Genomic DNA, 17,986 nt, shown 5'->3' with positions numbered 1-17,986 from the left:
GATAACAGACTGAGTTTCCCTGTTGGGAGAAAACCCCACAGCTAGGGAATCAGCAGGTTCTTCAAGAGGACTGTACCTGGAAAATTGTAACAACAGCAGCAGCTCACTAAATTTATAACAAGAAACCCAGCAGTGGGGCAGCTGTCTTGAGACCTTCTATGGGTAAGAGGAGAGCCCCCCCTGCCTAACAAAGACCACAGCTACTACTCAGGGCTAAACACCTGAGGTGAGCAGTGGTAATTCCTGAGAAACACTATTTCTAACAGGAACTCAATGGCTGGCTCTTTGACCTCCCCACCCCCAAGGGAGGAGCAGTCCTGTTAGGCCACAGAGGAGGACTTTGCAGCCAGTCCTGAAGATACCTGATAAAACAGGATCAGATGAATGGGGAGGAGGTCCCCCCCCCATCAGTGGACTTGGAAAGGGGCAGGGTGGAGATAAGGGAGGGAGGGTGGGAGTGGGAGAGAATGAGGGAGCGGTATACAGCTGGGATACAGAGTTTTTAACTGATAAGAAAAAAATAAAATTATTAAAAAAGAAGAAAGAAATTAGGGAAACAACATCCTTCACAATAGCCACAAAAACCATAAAGTATCTTGGTGAAACTCTAACCAAGTAAGTGAAAGACTTGTATGAAAAAAAAAAAAAAAAAAAAAAAAAAACTTCAAGTCTCTGGAGAAAGAAATAGAAGAAGATATTAGAAGATGGAAAGAACTCCCATGCTCATGGATCAGCTGGGTTAACATGGTAAAAGTGGCCATCCCTCCAAAAGCAACCTACAGCTTCAATGCAATTCCTATCAAAATGCCAAAACAATTCTTTACAGACCTTGAAAGAAAAATTCTCAGCTTTATATGGAAAAACAGAAACCCCAGAATAGCTAAAACAATACTGTACAATGAAAGATCTTCTGGAGGTATCTCCATCCCTAATTTCAAGTAAAGCAACAGTAATGATAACCACATGGCACTGGCGGAGAAATAGACTGGTGGATCAATGGAATCATAACAAAGACCACCTCCCCCCCCCAAAAAAAAAGCCCACACAACTATGAACATCTGATTTTCGACAAAGAAGCCAAAAGTATGCAATGGAAAAAGGACAACATCTTCAACAAATGGTGCTGGTCAAACTGGACGTTCACATGTAGAAAAAATGCAAATAGACAAATATCTATCATCCTGCACAAAATTAAAGTCTAAGTGGATCAAAGACCTCAATATAAAATCAGATACTCTAAATCGGTTAGAAGAAAAAGTGCGGAAGACCCTAGAACTCATTGGCACACGAGACAACTTCCTGAACAGAACACTATCAGCACAGGCCCTGAGAGCAACAATCAATAAATGGGACCTCATGAAACTAAAAAGCTTCTGTAAAGCAAAGGACACTGTCGTCAGAACAAAACGACAGCCTACAAATTGGGAAAGGATCTTCACTAACCCAACATCTGACAGAGGGCTCATATCTGGAATATATAAAGAACTAAAGACATTAAAAGCCAATAATTCAAGCGACCCAATTAAAAAATGGGGTATGGAGCTAAACAGAGACTTCTCTGTAGAAGAGTATAGAATGGCAGAGAAACACATCAGGAGACGTTCAGCATCCCTAGCCATCAGAGAGATGCAAATCAAAATGAACCTGAGATTTCACCTTAGTCAAAATGGCTAAGATCAAAAACTCAAGAGACAACCCATGCTGGAGAGGCTGTGGAGAAAGGGAAACCCTCCTGCATTGCTGGTGGGAATGTAAACTGGTAACCACTATGGAAATCAATCTGGTGCTTTCTCAGACAATTAGGAATAGTGCTACCTCAAGATCCAGCTATACCACTCCTAGGCATATATCCAAAAGATGTTCGGGTACGCAACAAGGACATTTGCTCAACCATGTTTGTAGCAGCTTTATTCGTAATAGCCAGAACCTGGAAACAACCCAGATGTCCCTCAACAGAGGAATGGATACAGAAATTGTGGTACTTTTACCCAATGGAATACTACTCCGCAATTAAAAACAAGGAAATCATGAATTTTGCAGGCAAATGGTGGGATCTAGAAAAAAATCATCCTGAGTGATATCCCAGGAGCAGAAAGAGACACATGGTATATACTCACTTATAAGTGGGTAGTAGACCTATAAAATGGTATAAACATACGTAAATATGTACACCTAAAGAAGATAAACAAGAGGACCAGGGGTAAGTTGATCAATCCTCATCTAGAAAGACAAAGGGGATGGACATTGGAAGTAGGAGAAAACAAGTAACAGGACAGGGGCCTACCACAGAAGGCACCTGAAAGACTCTACCTAGCAGTGTGTCAAAGCAGATGCTGAGACCCATAACCAAGCCTTCGGCAGAGTGTAGGGGATCATATGAAGGAAGGAAGAATTAGTATAACCTAGAGGGAACAGGGAGCCCTACAAGGTCCAAATACATCTGGGCACAGGGGTCTTCTCTGAGACTGTTTATCCAACCAAGGACCATACATGGATATAACCTACAACCCCTGCTCAGACATAGTTCATGGTAGCTCAGTATCCAAGTGGGTTCCCTAGTAAAGGAGACAGGAATTGTTTCTGACATGAACTCAATGTCAGGCTCATTGAGCTTCTTCCCCCACCCCACCCCACTCCCCCGCGAGGGAGGAGGAGCCTTGCTAGGCTACAGATAAGAACATTGCAACCATCCTGAAGATACCTGATAAGCTAGGGCCAGATGGAAGGAGAGGAGGACACCCCTCTCAGTGGACTCGGAAGGGGGCAGGGAGGAGATGAGGGAGGGAGGGGAGGATTGGGAGGGAAAGAGGGAGAGGGCTACAACAGGGATAAAAGTGAATGTATACAATTATTTAAAAGTAATATATATATATATATATATATATATATATATATATATATTAAAGAAAGAAAAAGAAACATCCCTCAGACATCCATTGCTGGGAACAAGCTGTGCTCTGGCCTGACCCATTTACTCTATAGTATACAGAGCAGTGCTTTTCTACTCCCACGGGGAGTAGGAAATCCTTCATCCCATGTCCAGACTCTCAGGGAACCTCTCTGTCCTACAGATTCTCCAGGGGAAGCTTTCATACCTGTTCCGGGTGCTGGCCCTTAACCTATGGGTTGTCACAGTGACTGTGCAGGATGCTCATCACTGCTGCCCTCCTGAGGGACTTACAGTGCATGACACCGGACTCTGGCCTCTTGCTTACTATACACACACTGAACTTTGTCCACAGACCTCTCCTCTGTCAGAGAGTTCACTCAGCACAATCTGATTCTGGGATCAGTTTGGATGAGCTTCTCACTATAGGTGCCACGCTCTAGCCCAGGAGTCTGACACAGGCATTTTATTCTGATCCTTAGCTGCAGAAAAATGCATGGGAGACTTCACTCACCACAGGCAAAGAACTGCTGTGTAGCTGAGATGGAGGAAACACTTCAGCATGGCCCAGAGCTCAGAGCACATTCTCACCCCAGTGCCTGAACCCATCTGGGTCCAGAACTTGCCTGGCTGGATTTGAGGTCCCATCCCTCCCACCACTCCATGGTTCGGGGACCTCAGGAGGTGCAAAGCGCAGTGGTCCTACAGGTGCCCAGGAAGGTGTGGACATTAGCTTTGGTGTTTTTCACATGGGTGAGGCTGCCTTGGACCTGGCCTGTAAGATGGGGCTGGCTGCGTCCTTACTGTGGGTGGAGCGGTGGCAGCAGTGTCACCAGCTCCCACAAGGTTGAGGGAGTTCCCACGCCATTTTACCAGGGCACACAGGAAGAGAAGCCACAGCCTCCCAGTTCAGCTGTGGGGCTTAGAGTGGAAGCTTCCCTATCCCTCAGGCCCAGGAACCTTTCCTGTTTCCCTTTTGAAGGAAGCCAGAGCGTTTCTCTGGCCAGAGAAGTCACACACTCAGTGCCAGCCTGCTTCTGCCTTCCATGTGGCCAGGCCACAGACCCTTGCCACAGCTTGCAGCTTAGGATCATTTCATTATGAGCTCTGGGTTAGACAGGGATTCCCAGGTTAGCAGTGATAGTGTGTGCACATGGTATAAAAGAGGATTCACTGGAATGTCCTTGTATCATAGGAGCTGGGCACGCTTAACAATGACTACATGTAGCCCAGAGACCTTAAGAACCCCACTCTGTAGAGTTCCCCAAATCTCAATGCTTTAGCAGTTCTAATCTGGTGCCAGAAGGCCTGGAAGATTCCTAAAGGGTGCCTGGGCTTCATCCTTCATTGAAGGCAGAAGGCAGCAGCAACAACAGAGATGGACACACTGAAACAGCTAGGTAACTTGAAGCATTGCCTTTTCTATCTTCTTGTATGTAGGACACAGTCAAAAGTTGCAACGTACTACTGAGGAGGCTCTCCTCCCCTCAAGCATTCCTGGAAATTCAACCTCCCCAAGTCCACCAGAAACAAGTCTCTTAGTTGATAGTAGATCGTACCAAGTTGACAACCAAGATTTACCATCACAACAGCTCACAGGGACTAAGAGATGAGAGTAGTACAACTTCATTGGTCAGTATAGATGTGAGGAAACATGGGACTCATTGGGAGGTTGACATGGAAATTTGACATCCTCCACGGTGTGGGCACTAGTCCCCAGAAGAGCTGCCTTATTTGAGAAGATCTGGGCCTTGGAGAAGAAGAGGAAAAGAGAAGAAGAAAATGAGATGAAGAAGGGAGGAGGGGACAGAATCCATTGGGGTGTAGAGAGACTCTGGAATCCTTGGGCCTCTGTCTCCTCAGACTGTTGGGACCGCAGGCTGACCTGCTTTGTGCTCAGAACAAAATCTGACACAGCATGCTGCAGCTACAAGCAACTGACCTTAGCCTCCCACCTCCAGGATGTTCTAGGGCAGGGTCTGAGCCCAGACCTCCATCCAGCAGGCTTTCAGAGCATGAGCCACACTGCTTGGATGTCCAACTAAGGCATTGTGCATTGTGCCAAACAGGGACCAACTTGCCATCCTTTTCTTTGGAAATTCCTGTAGCTGTAGACTCCAAGTAGAGTTGGGAACTGGGCATTTTGAATTCTACTGAGCTGACTCATTCCTGATTTAGGGCAGGAGAGCGTATAGAGCATGCTGGGAGTGGGGGATATAGAGGCCTAGAGGTGCAGATGTCCTGACGCAAGGAGCTCCCATCAGTGTCTGCTCTGTGTGCAGCAGAGCCATCTGGAGTGTTTGTCCTCCCTTTTAAAGGTATGCTTATATAGACAAAATAACAACCTGATACCTACCTGCCAGGTCACAGGGACATAATCAGTGACTGATACCCAGAAGAGACTTTCGTCTGAGTGTGTCCTGACATTGTAAAAAAGGCTCCCGTTGGGGAAGAGCCCATGCATGTTGATGAGGTCACCACAGATAAGGAAGCCCTGGGTGGGAATCCCCTAGGGTGGTTGAGGACTAGCCACTCATACATGTCATGTCATGTAAACATGGTCCAGAATACTCTCCTCCTATCCAGATGCTCCTCCTCACTGAGGTCAATGCAGACAGGAGGAGGACAGGGTTCGGATCCTGACCACAGCAGGCAGCTGCCAGCTTATGCTCCACACGTGCCATCATGAATTAGCCTGATGCTAGGACTTGCATATGTCCACCCCACACCTGCCAGGATCCATACTTACTACTTCCCTATCCTGGCCTTACTAGTTCCAGCCTGATGGAAGCTCTCCTGGGCTCAGTCTTACCTAGACTGCTCTCCTTCCCTCTGTCATAGAGTAGCTGTCTAAGAAAAGGTCCTGCCTCCCACATACCTTCCTTGGACTAATGACACACCTGTTTTGTCAGGACTCTAGACAGAAGAGTGCAGGCTTACTCACTGATGTTGACACCAGTGATGCTCCAGATGAGGTGAAAACCATCAGAGGCCAAAAGCTCCTGGAGTTCATGGGTAGAAAATCCTCATCCGCTATAGCAGAGGTGATAGTGAAAATATGAAAAGCATTCAACATCAGTGTTGAAGGTCAAAGGAGAACTTATTTACATGCTCAGAGATTACTCCACTTTTGCTAATTCATTCCCCTATTAAATAAAGTAGTTAGTTAATACAGTGCAATTACACATTTAATAATGATTAATATAATTATACATTTCCCCTCTCTCTCTCCTCCCTCCTATGCCTCTCATGCATCCTTTCTCAAAATCACGGCCTACTCTTCTTTACGTGCCTAGTACTTTGTTAAATGTCTTTGAGATTCAAGTGGTGCTGTCCTTCCACACATTTGCCTGACACATTTTACCCACTCCCCATTTGGTGCACATCTAAGTGACCTGATTTTGACTGTGTTTAATCAGGCTCTGGAATAGGAAATTTCTGGAAATAGGAGGTTTTGTGATTGGTGTTTTCAATTCCTTGAACTAAATAACTGGAAGTAGAATTATTCAATCACAGGTTAAATGTGTTTCGCTTTTAAAGAAACTGTCAAACTGTCATCTGTAAAGACTGTATCATTCTGTTTTTTATTTAAATTTACTTTTTATAATTTATTCACTTTACATCCAATTGTACACCCCTTCCTCATCTCTTCTTCTCACTCTCCCTCCTTCTTCCTCCCTATCCCCTTCCCCTATTTCTGAGAAAAGGGGAGCCCTCCTCCCCTACCATCTGACCCCAGCTTATCAAGTCTCATTAGGACTGCTTGCATCCTTTTCCTTTGTGGCCTGGCAGTGCCCCCAACCAGGGAGAATTGATCAAAGAAAAGGCAACAGAGTCTATGTCAGAGGCAGCCTCTGCTCCCTTTACTAGGGTACCCACACAGAGACTTTTGTATTTCCTCCATTCATGTATGATAGTGCCAGTGACTGCATGTTTGGTTGGTTGTAGGGTTCTTAAACCTGGTTATGTTGAATGGACTTGGAGTAGTATCTCATTGAAGGTATTTTCTTTTTTTATTATTTTCATGGAGTTGAGACTCTACCTTCTTCTTTCTTTCTCTCTCTCTCTCTCTCTCCCTCTCTCTCTCTCTCTCTCTCTGTGTGTGTGTGTGTGTGTCTGTCACTCATCTTTGTCTCTGTCTCATGCCCTCTCTACTCACTCCCTGTCTCCCTCCACAGAACACAACCTGAGTGTCTTCTTTGTTTCACATTTTCACTGTGGCCATCGGAATCATTAACACAGGGCCTCTGAGTGATGCTGCAGTGAGTAGCAGAGCACACAGGGATTTCCCTAGGTAAGCTACAAAAATGTCTGGGATTAAAAAGCACAGAGACACCCAGCATCCATTAGGGTCTGGTTCCCTCATACCAAGATTGAAGGAAATGGGAAATTGGCAGCCCTCCCGATCTAGCAGTTCTTTTGGTAGAATGAGCCCCTGTTTATTAGAAGAGGCAGGAAAACCTGTGCTGGGTTATGTCAGGGAAACAGCCAGAAAGACATCAAGGGAGAATTTCTGTAGTGCCATGCTGTAAAGCTCTAGATTATGACTTGGATAATAATGATAATTATCAATAATAATTTGGTGCCAAAAGCCAATTCTTAGGTGCATTAAAGACTGTCTGACACTGATCCTCACAATACTCCCTCCAAGGAGTCAGACTGGACTAAGGATAGGATCTTGCTCATGTGTTCTTTAATTTATACTGACAGGTTCTTTCTGATTCTGAGACTCTTATTTCTAGATTTGTATCTCAGCTTTATCATAGGTTCTGAGAGCCCAGACTGACCCTGGTATTAGAGCCAGCAAGGCCCCATTAAATACTTGTCATGTGGTTAAGAGTGAGGGTGATCAGGGTGTGGTAAGAGAACTTTCCTCCAACCCTGATGATTCAAGTTCTACTTTCGATCCACACAGTAGGAGAATGTGAATTTACACAAATTGTCCTTCCATCTCCATCTGTGAGCCACAGCATGGGATCACCCTCATAATATGTACATGAGCACCATAAATAAATAAATGAATAAATGCAAATAAATTAAAATTTTGTTAAGTGAATAAACACCTATGAAGCAGATCTTGACAGGAGCTGGCCACTAGAGGAGACACATCATGACAGTGGAGTGGATAGGAGCTGGGGACTTTTAAAACACCAGAATTGCAGTGTGCATTGTTGAAACAAATGTGACCCAAAAGGGAAGGCGATCCATGCAGATCCTAAGATAGTTGTAGGGATCAGGGACCCTGGAAGCAGGCTCAGTAAACTGAGTCTTCAAAGCACAAGGGAATCTTGAGGATAAAGATCACTCTCAGAGCTCCTGCATTTGTCTGTCTCTCCTGTGACCACTTGCATGTGACCTACTCACAGAAGGCCTCTGGCTACTCCTGTTACAGCTTTCTGCCAATGTGTGGGGACAGTGTTCTTGGTATTCCAGAAGAGCTTCAGAATACATGCTGTGCTTTTTCAGGAGGCCAAAGAGGCAGCAGAAACAGCAGAGATGGCCGTGATGATTGTTCTTAACTGTCCACCTGACTATATCTGGAATCCAGATATGGAGGACACAGTTGTGAGGGTTTTTTGCTCGGCTAGTAGTAGGTCAATTTACTTTTAGTCTGGACATTTGAAGTAGAAAGACTCATGCCTTTGCTCCAGATCTTGAGGCAGGAAGATATACCTTTAATCTGGGCCACGCCTGCTGCAAGCCTATACAAGGAGATGGAAAACAAAAGATTTGGCTCTATGCCTGCTTGTTCCCGCCTTCCTAGCAAGTCCAGTCCTCACTGGCATTAGAGACGACTTCAGAATTCCAGCGTCGACTGAACACTACATGAGACATCCAGCCTTATGGACTGAGCAACTTCTGGATTCTTGAATCCCCGGTCAGTGCCAGCCAGCATTTAGTTAGCATATAAATTATTCTAGTAAATCCTGTATCTGTGTATTTATATAGGGAGATTTATTCTGTAACTCCTGCTACTCTAGAGAAGCCTGATTAACACAGAGGCTTTGCCCTGCCCCCAGCCCATTGGCTCCAGTCACTTCTGACTAATTGGTTGTCCTACAATGAGAACTTGCTCCACCTACATCTTTTTGGTTGAAATTCCTGCCTGGGCAAGGCTCAAAGGTTCTTTTTTCCTGTTTGTGAAGCGTGGTCGTCCTGGCAGCACAGACTCAGGCCTGCAAGCCGACCATGCCACTGAACCAGCTGCACAGCTGGCTGAATGCTGTGCTCCTTGGGCTCCTGCTTCTCCTCCTCCGTGTGCAGGGTGAGGCTCCCTAAACAGGCAATGGGGACTGACTGGAGACAGAGCTGCCGATCCTGCATGCCAGAGGCTGGGCTTGTGGGAGGGAAGGGAAGGGGGGATGGATGGAAATGATAGATTAAAGTGTGAAAAAACTGTGCCTACCAATTCCCTAACAAAGCCCTCACATGTTGTGGACCCACTAGCACACAGAGAGTTATCGTTAAGATCACTCCATTATGAGGAGACAGTTCAGTGAAATGAGCTCTGGGAAAATCAGTAGACAATTCAAGGAAAATTAAAAGGCATTTTTCCCTTCTTGGTGTATGGCTATGACTGTAACTACCACTGACATTTGGACAAGAATAACAATAATCATGAATTCATGAGCCCAAATGGCTCTGAGTGTCTGATCCCTTTGTCAGAGAAAAGCTCTGACAGCCTTCACATGAAAATAGGAAAGGTTCCTGGCCCTGGGGCGTAGGGAAGCTCCCACACTCACACCCCACAGCTGAACTGGGGGGCCCTGGGTTCCCTTCTCCAGTGCTCTGGTAACAATGTAATGGGAACCTTACATTCATCTGGAAGCTGATTACAGAAAACTAACCCTGATGGCCTCTCTCCAGCAGGTCAGGACTCCTCAGAGGCCAGCCCTATCAGAAAAACATACACAGGCCAGGTTCGAGGAAGCCTCCTTAATGTGAAGGACACTAAAGTTGGTGTCCACGCCTTCCTGGGCATTCCCTTTGCCAAGCCTCCTGTAGGACCACTGCGCTTTGCACCTCCTGAGGCCCCTGAACCATGGAGTGGTGTGAGAGATGGGACCTCACATTCAGCCATGTAAGTTCTGGGCCCAGAGGGTTTCAGTCACTGGGGTGAGAATGTCCTCTGAGCTCTGGGCCACTCTGAAGTGTTTCTCCATCTCAGCCACACAGCAGTTTTCTCTCCTTGTGGGGAGTGTCCCATCCACTTTTCTGATGATATGCTAAAACTGAGTAGAACAAATGTGCCAGGCTCCTGGATCAGAGCTTGGCACTCAAGGAGTTAGATGCAGGTACTATTGAGAACAAAGATAAAATTGCTCACAGATTCACATTAAGCCCAGTGTTCCCTGCCAAAGTAGGAGGCATCTCTAGGCATGAGGTAGTGTAACCTCTTAAGCAGCAAGCACTCCTGAATCCAGCAGAAGAAACTTCAGGTCCCTGAGGAGTTCAGCACTGATGAGTACATGCCAGCCCCACCCTAACAGTCTGTGCCAAGCCACAGGGCCAAGTGCCACCAAGAAATCAGGCTCCACCCCGGCTTCCAGGGAACCTCTCGCCTTTACCTTGGTTGAAAGAGATTTAGAGAAGGAATATGTGTGATTAGGGCATTGTGAAGGCAGCAGCTGAAGGCAGACGAGAAAAAAGGAAAAAAGAAAAACAATCCATACTCGTATTTGGTTTCGATCACCATACATCTCTTGGAATAACTGTCTCCTCTTTTCACCAGTTGTCTGCAAAATGTTATGATGAATGTGGAGGGACTGAAGGAGATGAATCTAACCCTCCCTCCCCTCTCTATGTCTGAGGACTGCCTGTACCTCAACATCTATGCACCAGCTCATGCCCATGAGGGCTCTGACCTACCTGTGAGTCTCAGCTTGGGGAGAGGACTTTTTTTTTTTTTTTCAGTATGATTAGAAGGGACAAAAGCAACCTAAGCTCCACTGCAGGATGAACTCTGATAATGAGTCTTACCTTATTTGGGTCAAAGAAGGCCTTTTCCGCCACGCTATGCCACTGAAACCTGGGTATGGGACACAGAGCACTGGAGCACTGAGCAATAAAAGTCTCCAGTTCTTTGATAAAACCTGGGCTCTTTATAGAACTCGAGCCCTGCTGAACTGCTTAGGTGCTCAACACCCCAGCACTGAGGTCACCCAGATTTCTGCTTTTGGATTACTATTGTGACAATAAGATTTGATGATCCTTTCTATTTTTAATCCAGAGAGATGTCCATGGAGACACCCCTCTTTTTTCCACTGAGTAATGATGACATTAATTTAAACTGAGGCACATGGTGGGGATACGGACAAGAAATATGCTGATGAGGCATCTGGAGGTCCCGGCTATGGCCAAGGTCCGAAGTCCTGGGGATTTTTTATGTGTTTCTGTAGCTGCACAGGGAAACAGCAGTTGACATTGTAATAAGCAAACCAGAAGAGCTTGGACAAGCTCGGAGCTTCCTGGCATCTCTCTTGACTTCCCCAGGTGATGGTGTGGATCCATGGTGGTGCCCTGGCTGTAGGCATGGCTTCTATGTATGATGGATCCACACTGGCAGCCACTGAGGGTGTGGTGGTGGTCACTATCCAGTACCGTCTGGGTGTCCCGGGCTTCTTCAGGTGAGCTAAGGGCTGTGCTGGACAATGGTACCTGAGAAGAACCTAGACACCCTGTGATCCCTGTCTCTTCCACTTCTCAGCACTGGGGACCAGCATGCCAGAGGCAACTGGGGCTTCTTAGACCAAGTGGCTGCCCTTCGCTGGGTCCAGCAGAACATCGCCCACTTTGGAGGCAACCCTGACCGGGTCACCATTTTTGGCGAGTCAGCAGGTGGTGTCAGTGTGTCTTCGCATGTTGTGTCACCCAGGTCCCAAGGACTCTTCCATGGTGCCATCATGGAGAGTGGGGTGGCTTTGTTGCCTGGTATGGTATCCAACTTCTCTGAGGACGTTTACCAAGTGAGTGCCCCCAAGTATTTCAATCCCATATCTATTGCCACAGCACTATTCTCTGGCACTCTGGTGGTCAGTGCGGAAAACAAAGATCTAGGGAAATGACACCTCAGGGGCTCGAGTATTAGAATCCACACCTCTCCTTTAATACAGGATGAGTATGTGATGCAGACAGCAAAGCTACCCTTAGCAATTTCCATTTTGGCAAAAATGAGTATGTATGGGCTTGGAGCTCCTTCACTGGTTTTTGAAAGTACTTGGAGTAAAAGGCTGAGGACTTATGCTCAAATCCCCAGAACCCATAAAACACGGGGGATAGTAACACGTATCTGTAATTTTAATGTTCCTATGGTGGGGTGGGAGGCAGAGACAAGCGATGTTTGCAGACAGGCTTATTAGTAGGCAGCAACAAAACAAAAGACGCCCTGTCAAATAAAGAGGACAACGAAGACTGAGGCTTTGTCCTCTAATCTTCATATACAAACCTTGGCACACTTACTCCATCCCTCACATATGAAACAGAGAAAGATGGGTGGAGAAAGCAAAACTAACCTAACAGAAAGAACAAATATGCAGGTAGAAAGGGTACTGCCTGCTGGATGTCACCTCTGAGCACGAGGGTAATGGGAACAATATATACTTATTCCATTCCACACAGAACACAGCACAGTGTGGGAATTAGATGCAAACAGAATCAAGTTGAAATTGGCAACGCTTTTCCGTGCTCATTCCCTTTCCAGATGGTGGCCAGCCTATCTGGATGTGAGGCCATGGACTCAAAGGGCCTGGTGCGCTGTCTGAGAGGCAAGAGTGAAGCGGAGATTCTGGTCATTAACAAGGTGGGAGAACTGAGTGTCTGGAAGAACCTGGTCTACAAATACCTCATCCTTATGGCTCTGTGTTCTTTCAGTTCTGTGTGCAAAATGAATTCCAGATAGGCTGATGTAAATGTAGTTTCTCTTCCAGAGTGAACAAAGCACCCCGGACTAGTAAGAAATGAGAAAATGATGGCATAACTCAGTGGACATCAGGATGTTTATTCCATTAACCTTCTGAATTGCTGTTTAATGTTCCTCAGGACTTGATGATGATCCCTGCTGTGGTGGATGGGGAGTTCCTACCTAGGCATCCCCAGGAATTGTTGGCTTCTGTAGATTTTCACCCTGTCCCCAGCATCATTGGTTTCAACAATGATGAGTATGGTTGGATCATCCCCAAGGTGAGTCTCACTTCCAAACCTCTAGGAACCTGGAGAGCCACATGCTAAGCAGTGGAAACTCAATACATCTTTAACCCAGGTCCATCAGATCCCACACTTAATCCCGTCTTCTGCTTCCAGGTCATAGGTTCTGTTCAGACAATAAAGGAAATGACCAGAGAGAACCTGCAGGCTGTTCTGAAGAATACAGCAGCACAAATGGTAAGATACTTCTTGTCCAAACAGAGGGATCCCTCATATATTATTTTCAGACAACAACCCTATTTATGAAGGTCAGTACATGTGTGTGATTCTGTGTGGGGTCACCTCAGAGCATGAACCTTTTTGCCTATACCCTATCTCATCCCGGGCCCTATTCTCCCCACACCCAAGTCTGTTACCTACTTATCCAATAGCATGCCTAAGCTCATGCTTCCTGGTTTCCTTGGTGTAGATGCTGCCTCCTGAGTGCAGTGACCTGCTAATGGAAGAGTACATGGGAGACACTGAAGATCCCCAAGCTCTACAAATACAGTTCACAGAGATGATGGGAGACTTCATGTTTGTGATCCCTTCACTCCAAGTAGCACATTTTCAGCGTGAGTACATCTGTCACAGGCTTCAGGAAGCATCTCGGGGATGTGGGTCATGGGGAGCACTGTGGTATCCAGGTTTCCTCATGTCTAGTTTAAAAGGGTGAAATGCAGATACATAGAAGAAAATGGGTTGCTGATACTCTATTGACTTAACAAAACCACTCAGCCGGGAAGGTCACAGGCACTGTTTAGCCAAGGGCTTTTCTAAAGCTAGCACTCCAACCTGGAACTCCTTTTCCCATTTGACTTTTATAGCTACAGGTAACATTATATCATGGTATCATAATCACCAAATATGTGTCAAGAAAGCTCCAGGTGAGGTACCACTAAGTCAACATTTGTCCCCACCTCCAGGCTCTCATGCCCCCGTCTACTTCTATGAGTTCCAACATCAATCCAGTTTCCTAAAGCATATCAGGCCACCCCACGTGAAGGCTGACCACGGGGATGAGGTTCCTTTTGTCTTTGGGTCCTTCTTCTGGGGCATGAAACGTGAGTCTTCCTTATTTTCCTTGAGCTAAATGAGATCCGTAGCTCTCATATAGGATTTGAGAAATCCTATAGCTATATGTATATGTGTGTGTGTGTCTGTCTGTGTGTGTGTGTGTGTGTATGTATCCAATTTAGAGTATGGACCCTTTCCAGTATAGTCTGTAATGGAGGACCTGACATCACATTAGGGCAGGAACTCAATTAGAGGCATGCATTGATCTTGGCTACTCTATATAGTGAAGAAGGGGGGAAACAAAGCCAATAGAGTGGGTTCAGACAACAGTTGGGATGGTGAGTGTGAAGAGTGAATTGGCAGTTGTGTGAGGAGGCATATACTTGGACCTTTGTCTTCCTCATGACTCCAGTTAACATAACCAAGGAGGAGGAGCTGCTGAACAGGAGGATGATGAAGTACTGGGCCAACTTTGCAAGACATGGGTGAGAACACATTTTTCTCAACCTTACACATGTGGGTCCCTCTCTAGGACTCCCTTTTGGATGGTCACCTTCTAGCATACATGGATCTTCCATTGCATGAAAGTCTTCTCTACCTAATAGCAATTGGCTATAGTGCTTATGGTACTGTTCTTTAGATACTGCCTCTTACAGAAAGGCATAAAACAGGTCAGGAGTCTTCCCCCATATGATACAGAAACTAGTAAGTGACACTTGTATCCCCATATCAGGACACCTGTTCCACCAGCCCCCTTAACCACCAGCCTAATTGTTCAATGTCTTGACCAAAATCAGAGGAACAGGCTTTGAACCAGAGTGAACTCATTTTTGTTTGCTTGGTGGCATGTCCACAGGAACCCCAACAGCGAGGGTCTACCCTACTGGCCCGTGTTTGACCATGAGGAGCAGTACCTACAACTGGACATCCAACCTGCTGTGGGCCGAGCCCTGAAGACCGGAAGGCTAAAGTTCTGGACCAAGACTCTGCCCCAGAAGATCCAGGAGCTAAAGAGATCTCAGACCATGCACAAAGAGCTTTAGTGCCCTGTGTGAGGAATGGTGTGTGGGAAAGAGTCTGCTCTTGGAAAGGTTCCCAAATCATGCTGAGGAGCCTGGCTTGATTCTAACATTCACATACCCTCTGCACTTTTCTGTTCTTGTACATTTATCACAAATCCTCTGCATGTGACTCCTCTCCTGCTGAATCATCTTTTGTTAGACCACTCGGTAAGTGCTCCCATAGCAGTGTGGATTTGTGAGCCCCTAAGTGGCCCATCCCATTTCACAATCAATTGGGACTAAGACCTTTCCTTTTTTTCCTCACCTCATCTCTCATTCTCACTGTCCTCTTCTCTATGACCAAAACCCTCTTTAACTAAAGCAGAAACTTTGGAGAACACTGATATGGGTTCTTTAGAGAACCTATTTGACATGGGTAGACTGTGTAAAAAATCACATGCCCTTTCTCATCAAGTTCATACTTTTGGAGACCATTAATTCCAAGATTAAGATATTGCTCTCTGACCCAAAGATGATACCTTGTGCTTTCGCTGAGTACATGGGATAATTAAAAGTTCTCATGACCCAGGCCTCCAATATGTCTCTTCTTAGTATCATCACACTGGAGCTTAACGTTCAATACAGAAGTATGATTCATAGATATTTTCAAAACATAGCACATAGAGGTTCCCAAGTTAGTCACTTGATTTGAAAACACCTGAAAGTGTCTCTGTCTACTATGTTTATAAATTAAATTTTACTAACAATTTATTTTAAGATAATCTGCCTGTTTTCCATTATCGATTTCTTTTTTCCCCTCTTCCCATAATCCATCCCCATTCATTTATTTCTGTCCCAAAGTAGTCAGTGCCACAATTTTATAGGAGAAGTAGTTTTAAGTATCTATGATCCCCCCAAGTCTAGGATAGTTTGTGTATGTGTGTGTGTGTGTGTGTATCTCTGTGTGTATCTGTATGTGTGTATCTGAGTGTGTCCAGAAGAACTAGGTTGGAACTTTGTATCTGCTGAGGTTTGTCCCTACTTCCAAGGGTTCTGTGTGCGTGATAAGGCCCATATGTGCACAAGCACAGCATATCTGTGTGGATGTTTGACTATACAGTGAGTCCTAGTAGCAGGGTGAGGAGTCAGAAGGTCCAAACACGTACAGTAGAGATTGTTGTTCCCTAGCTGCATGTGTGCTTGTTCATGTATATGGTTGTCCTCCTGACTTCCACAGTTCCACTGCAACCTCCTGGCCCCTGTGATAACCCTCTTTGCCTTGCTTGTCCGTATACATGACTTTCATTTTTACATCTTTACTATTACTAGACATTTTTGGTCTTTCTCATAAATACCATATCTTTTATTTTATATCATTATTAAAAGTTGTCAAATTGTTCTCAAGCTATCTGAATTCTCCCAAGCAATTTTGTCCTGTCATTAATTTTGTCCTGATCTTTCATATTAGAAACCCTGTGACATGTCATATCCTCTTACCTCTGATCAGCTTGCCCTACAAGTCAAGTTTTCCCAGGTTGGCAAAGCCCCCCTTTTAAAACTGAAACCCCTGGACAACATGACCTTTGGGATCACAGTGAGTATTACTGCTTGCCCATCCTGGACACCATGGGCAGAGAAGGATAATCTGTAGGAGGGCTGGTGCTGGATTCTCCCACTGGGGCTTGAGCTCAGTATTGGGCTCCTGCTGCCAATGATTAAGAAACATCGGGCTGCTCAGGTAACACAAGGAATCTAGTTCCATGTCCTTGTTCATAGAAGAGCTGGGACAGTACATCTCCCAAATTCTAGATGTTCCTTCAGTGGGGAAGTTGAGAGGAGAGTGAGCATCTGCATAGGCCGGGCCTGAGAGCACAGAGACTTTGAAGGGGAGACACTCATTTGACATCATGCCTTACTGACTCGGAGAGTCAGGCACAGCCATGGTTGTACCATGCCAGTGGAAACACTTTGAGAAGAGCACTGAGGAGGAAGGCCTACTGTGCCAGGCTGAGGGTGCTGTCGATTACTGAGGGCTGGGGAGAAAGAGACTGGTTCTCAGGTGGAACTGATAGATGTCTGAAGTAGAGATGCACGGTCTCCTCCATGAAGCCTGGCTTAGCCACTTGGGAGCTCCTGACTGTACTCTTTGGCGAATCCTGACAAGGTTCCCTGGATTGTGAAGCTCCTGTTTACGGCCCAGCATCTCAGCTTTATCATAGGCTCTGAGCGTCCGTAGAGTCCCAGTGATGGAACCAACAGTGCCTAAAAATGCTTGTCCGGTGGATAAATGACTCTGAACTTGCTCTCAGAGGAGTTTGCCACCATACCAGCCATAGCATAGAGAAGAAATGGATTGGGGATGGGCACTTAACAAGTGCCACACATAAATAAACAGAGTACCATCCAAATTAAAAGATATCGTAGATTGGGTGGAGTAAATAAACACCTACAGAACATCCCACTTAAATGTTACAAAATGCACATTCTTCTTGGAAGCCCATGAGAATTTTTTATAAAATAAATTGTGTGTTAGGACCCAAAACAAGTTTTAGGAAATACAGGAAAACTGAAGTAATTACATCTATTTTATCACAGTAAAAACTCTAACACCATGGTAAGAGAAATTATAGAACACATGATATCTTGTGGGGATTAGACAACATGCTGCTGAATGATGAATGCACCAATGAAGAAATTAAGAAAAAAAATTTTGAGTGTGTAGAATCAAATGAAAATTAAAAAAAAAACAATAATGCAAGCCCTAGAGAACACACTTGAGGCAGCCCCAAACCCTAACGCCTAAGTTCAAAAGTCAAATGCCTGCCCCTTCTCTATCTGTGGGATCCTCAACACACCTCCTTAGAGAAGCCAAAATCTGCAATTAGAACCTTCTGCTCCT

The 17,986-nt window shown here is 45.5% G+C and overlaps 1 protein-coding gene across 2 annotated transcripts; it reads left to right on the top strand.

Annotated features, from left to right (window-relative positions):
* Window positions 1-8,635: 8,635 nt before the first annotated feature.
* Window positions 8,636-16,495, top strand: LOC110545478 (acylcarnitine hydrolase-like). Of its 2 annotated transcripts, none has more exons than XM_021631639.2 (13): window positions 8,636-8,765; window positions 9,034-9,152; window positions 9,758-9,968; window positions 10,620-10,758; window positions 11,381-11,514; window positions 11,595-11,853; window positions 12,588-12,686; window positions 12,926-13,066; window positions 13,187-13,267; window positions 13,500-13,644; window positions 13,996-14,133; window positions 14,499-14,571; window positions 14,943-16,495. In XM_021631639.2, the coding sequence occupies exons 2-13, from the start codon at window positions 9,077-9,079 to the stop codon at window positions 15,127-15,129; spliced, it is 1,683 nt and encodes a 560-aa protein (XP_021487314.1). In that variant the 5' UTR covers window positions 8,636-8,765; window positions 9,034-9,076; the 3' UTR covers window positions 15,130-16,495. The 2 variants fall into 2 exon arrangements, with proteins under 2 accessions (XP_021487314.1, XP_021487307.1); XM_021631632.2 differs by having other exon boundaries at window positions 9,755-9,968.
* The last annotated feature ends 1,491 nt before the right edge of the window (window positions 16,496-17,986 follow it).

The sequence above is a fragment of the Meriones unguiculatus genome, chromosome 10 (genome assembly GCF_030254825.1).
Source record: "Meriones unguiculatus strain TT.TT164.6M chromosome 10, Bangor_MerUng_6.1, whole genome shotgun sequence".
NCBI classification, from domain to species: Eukaryota; Metazoa; Chordata; class Mammalia; order Rodentia; family Muridae; genus Meriones; species Meriones unguiculatus.
The sequence above is the reverse complement of the archived record's forward strand: the minus strand, read 5'-3'. Positions and strand labels throughout refer to the sequence as shown.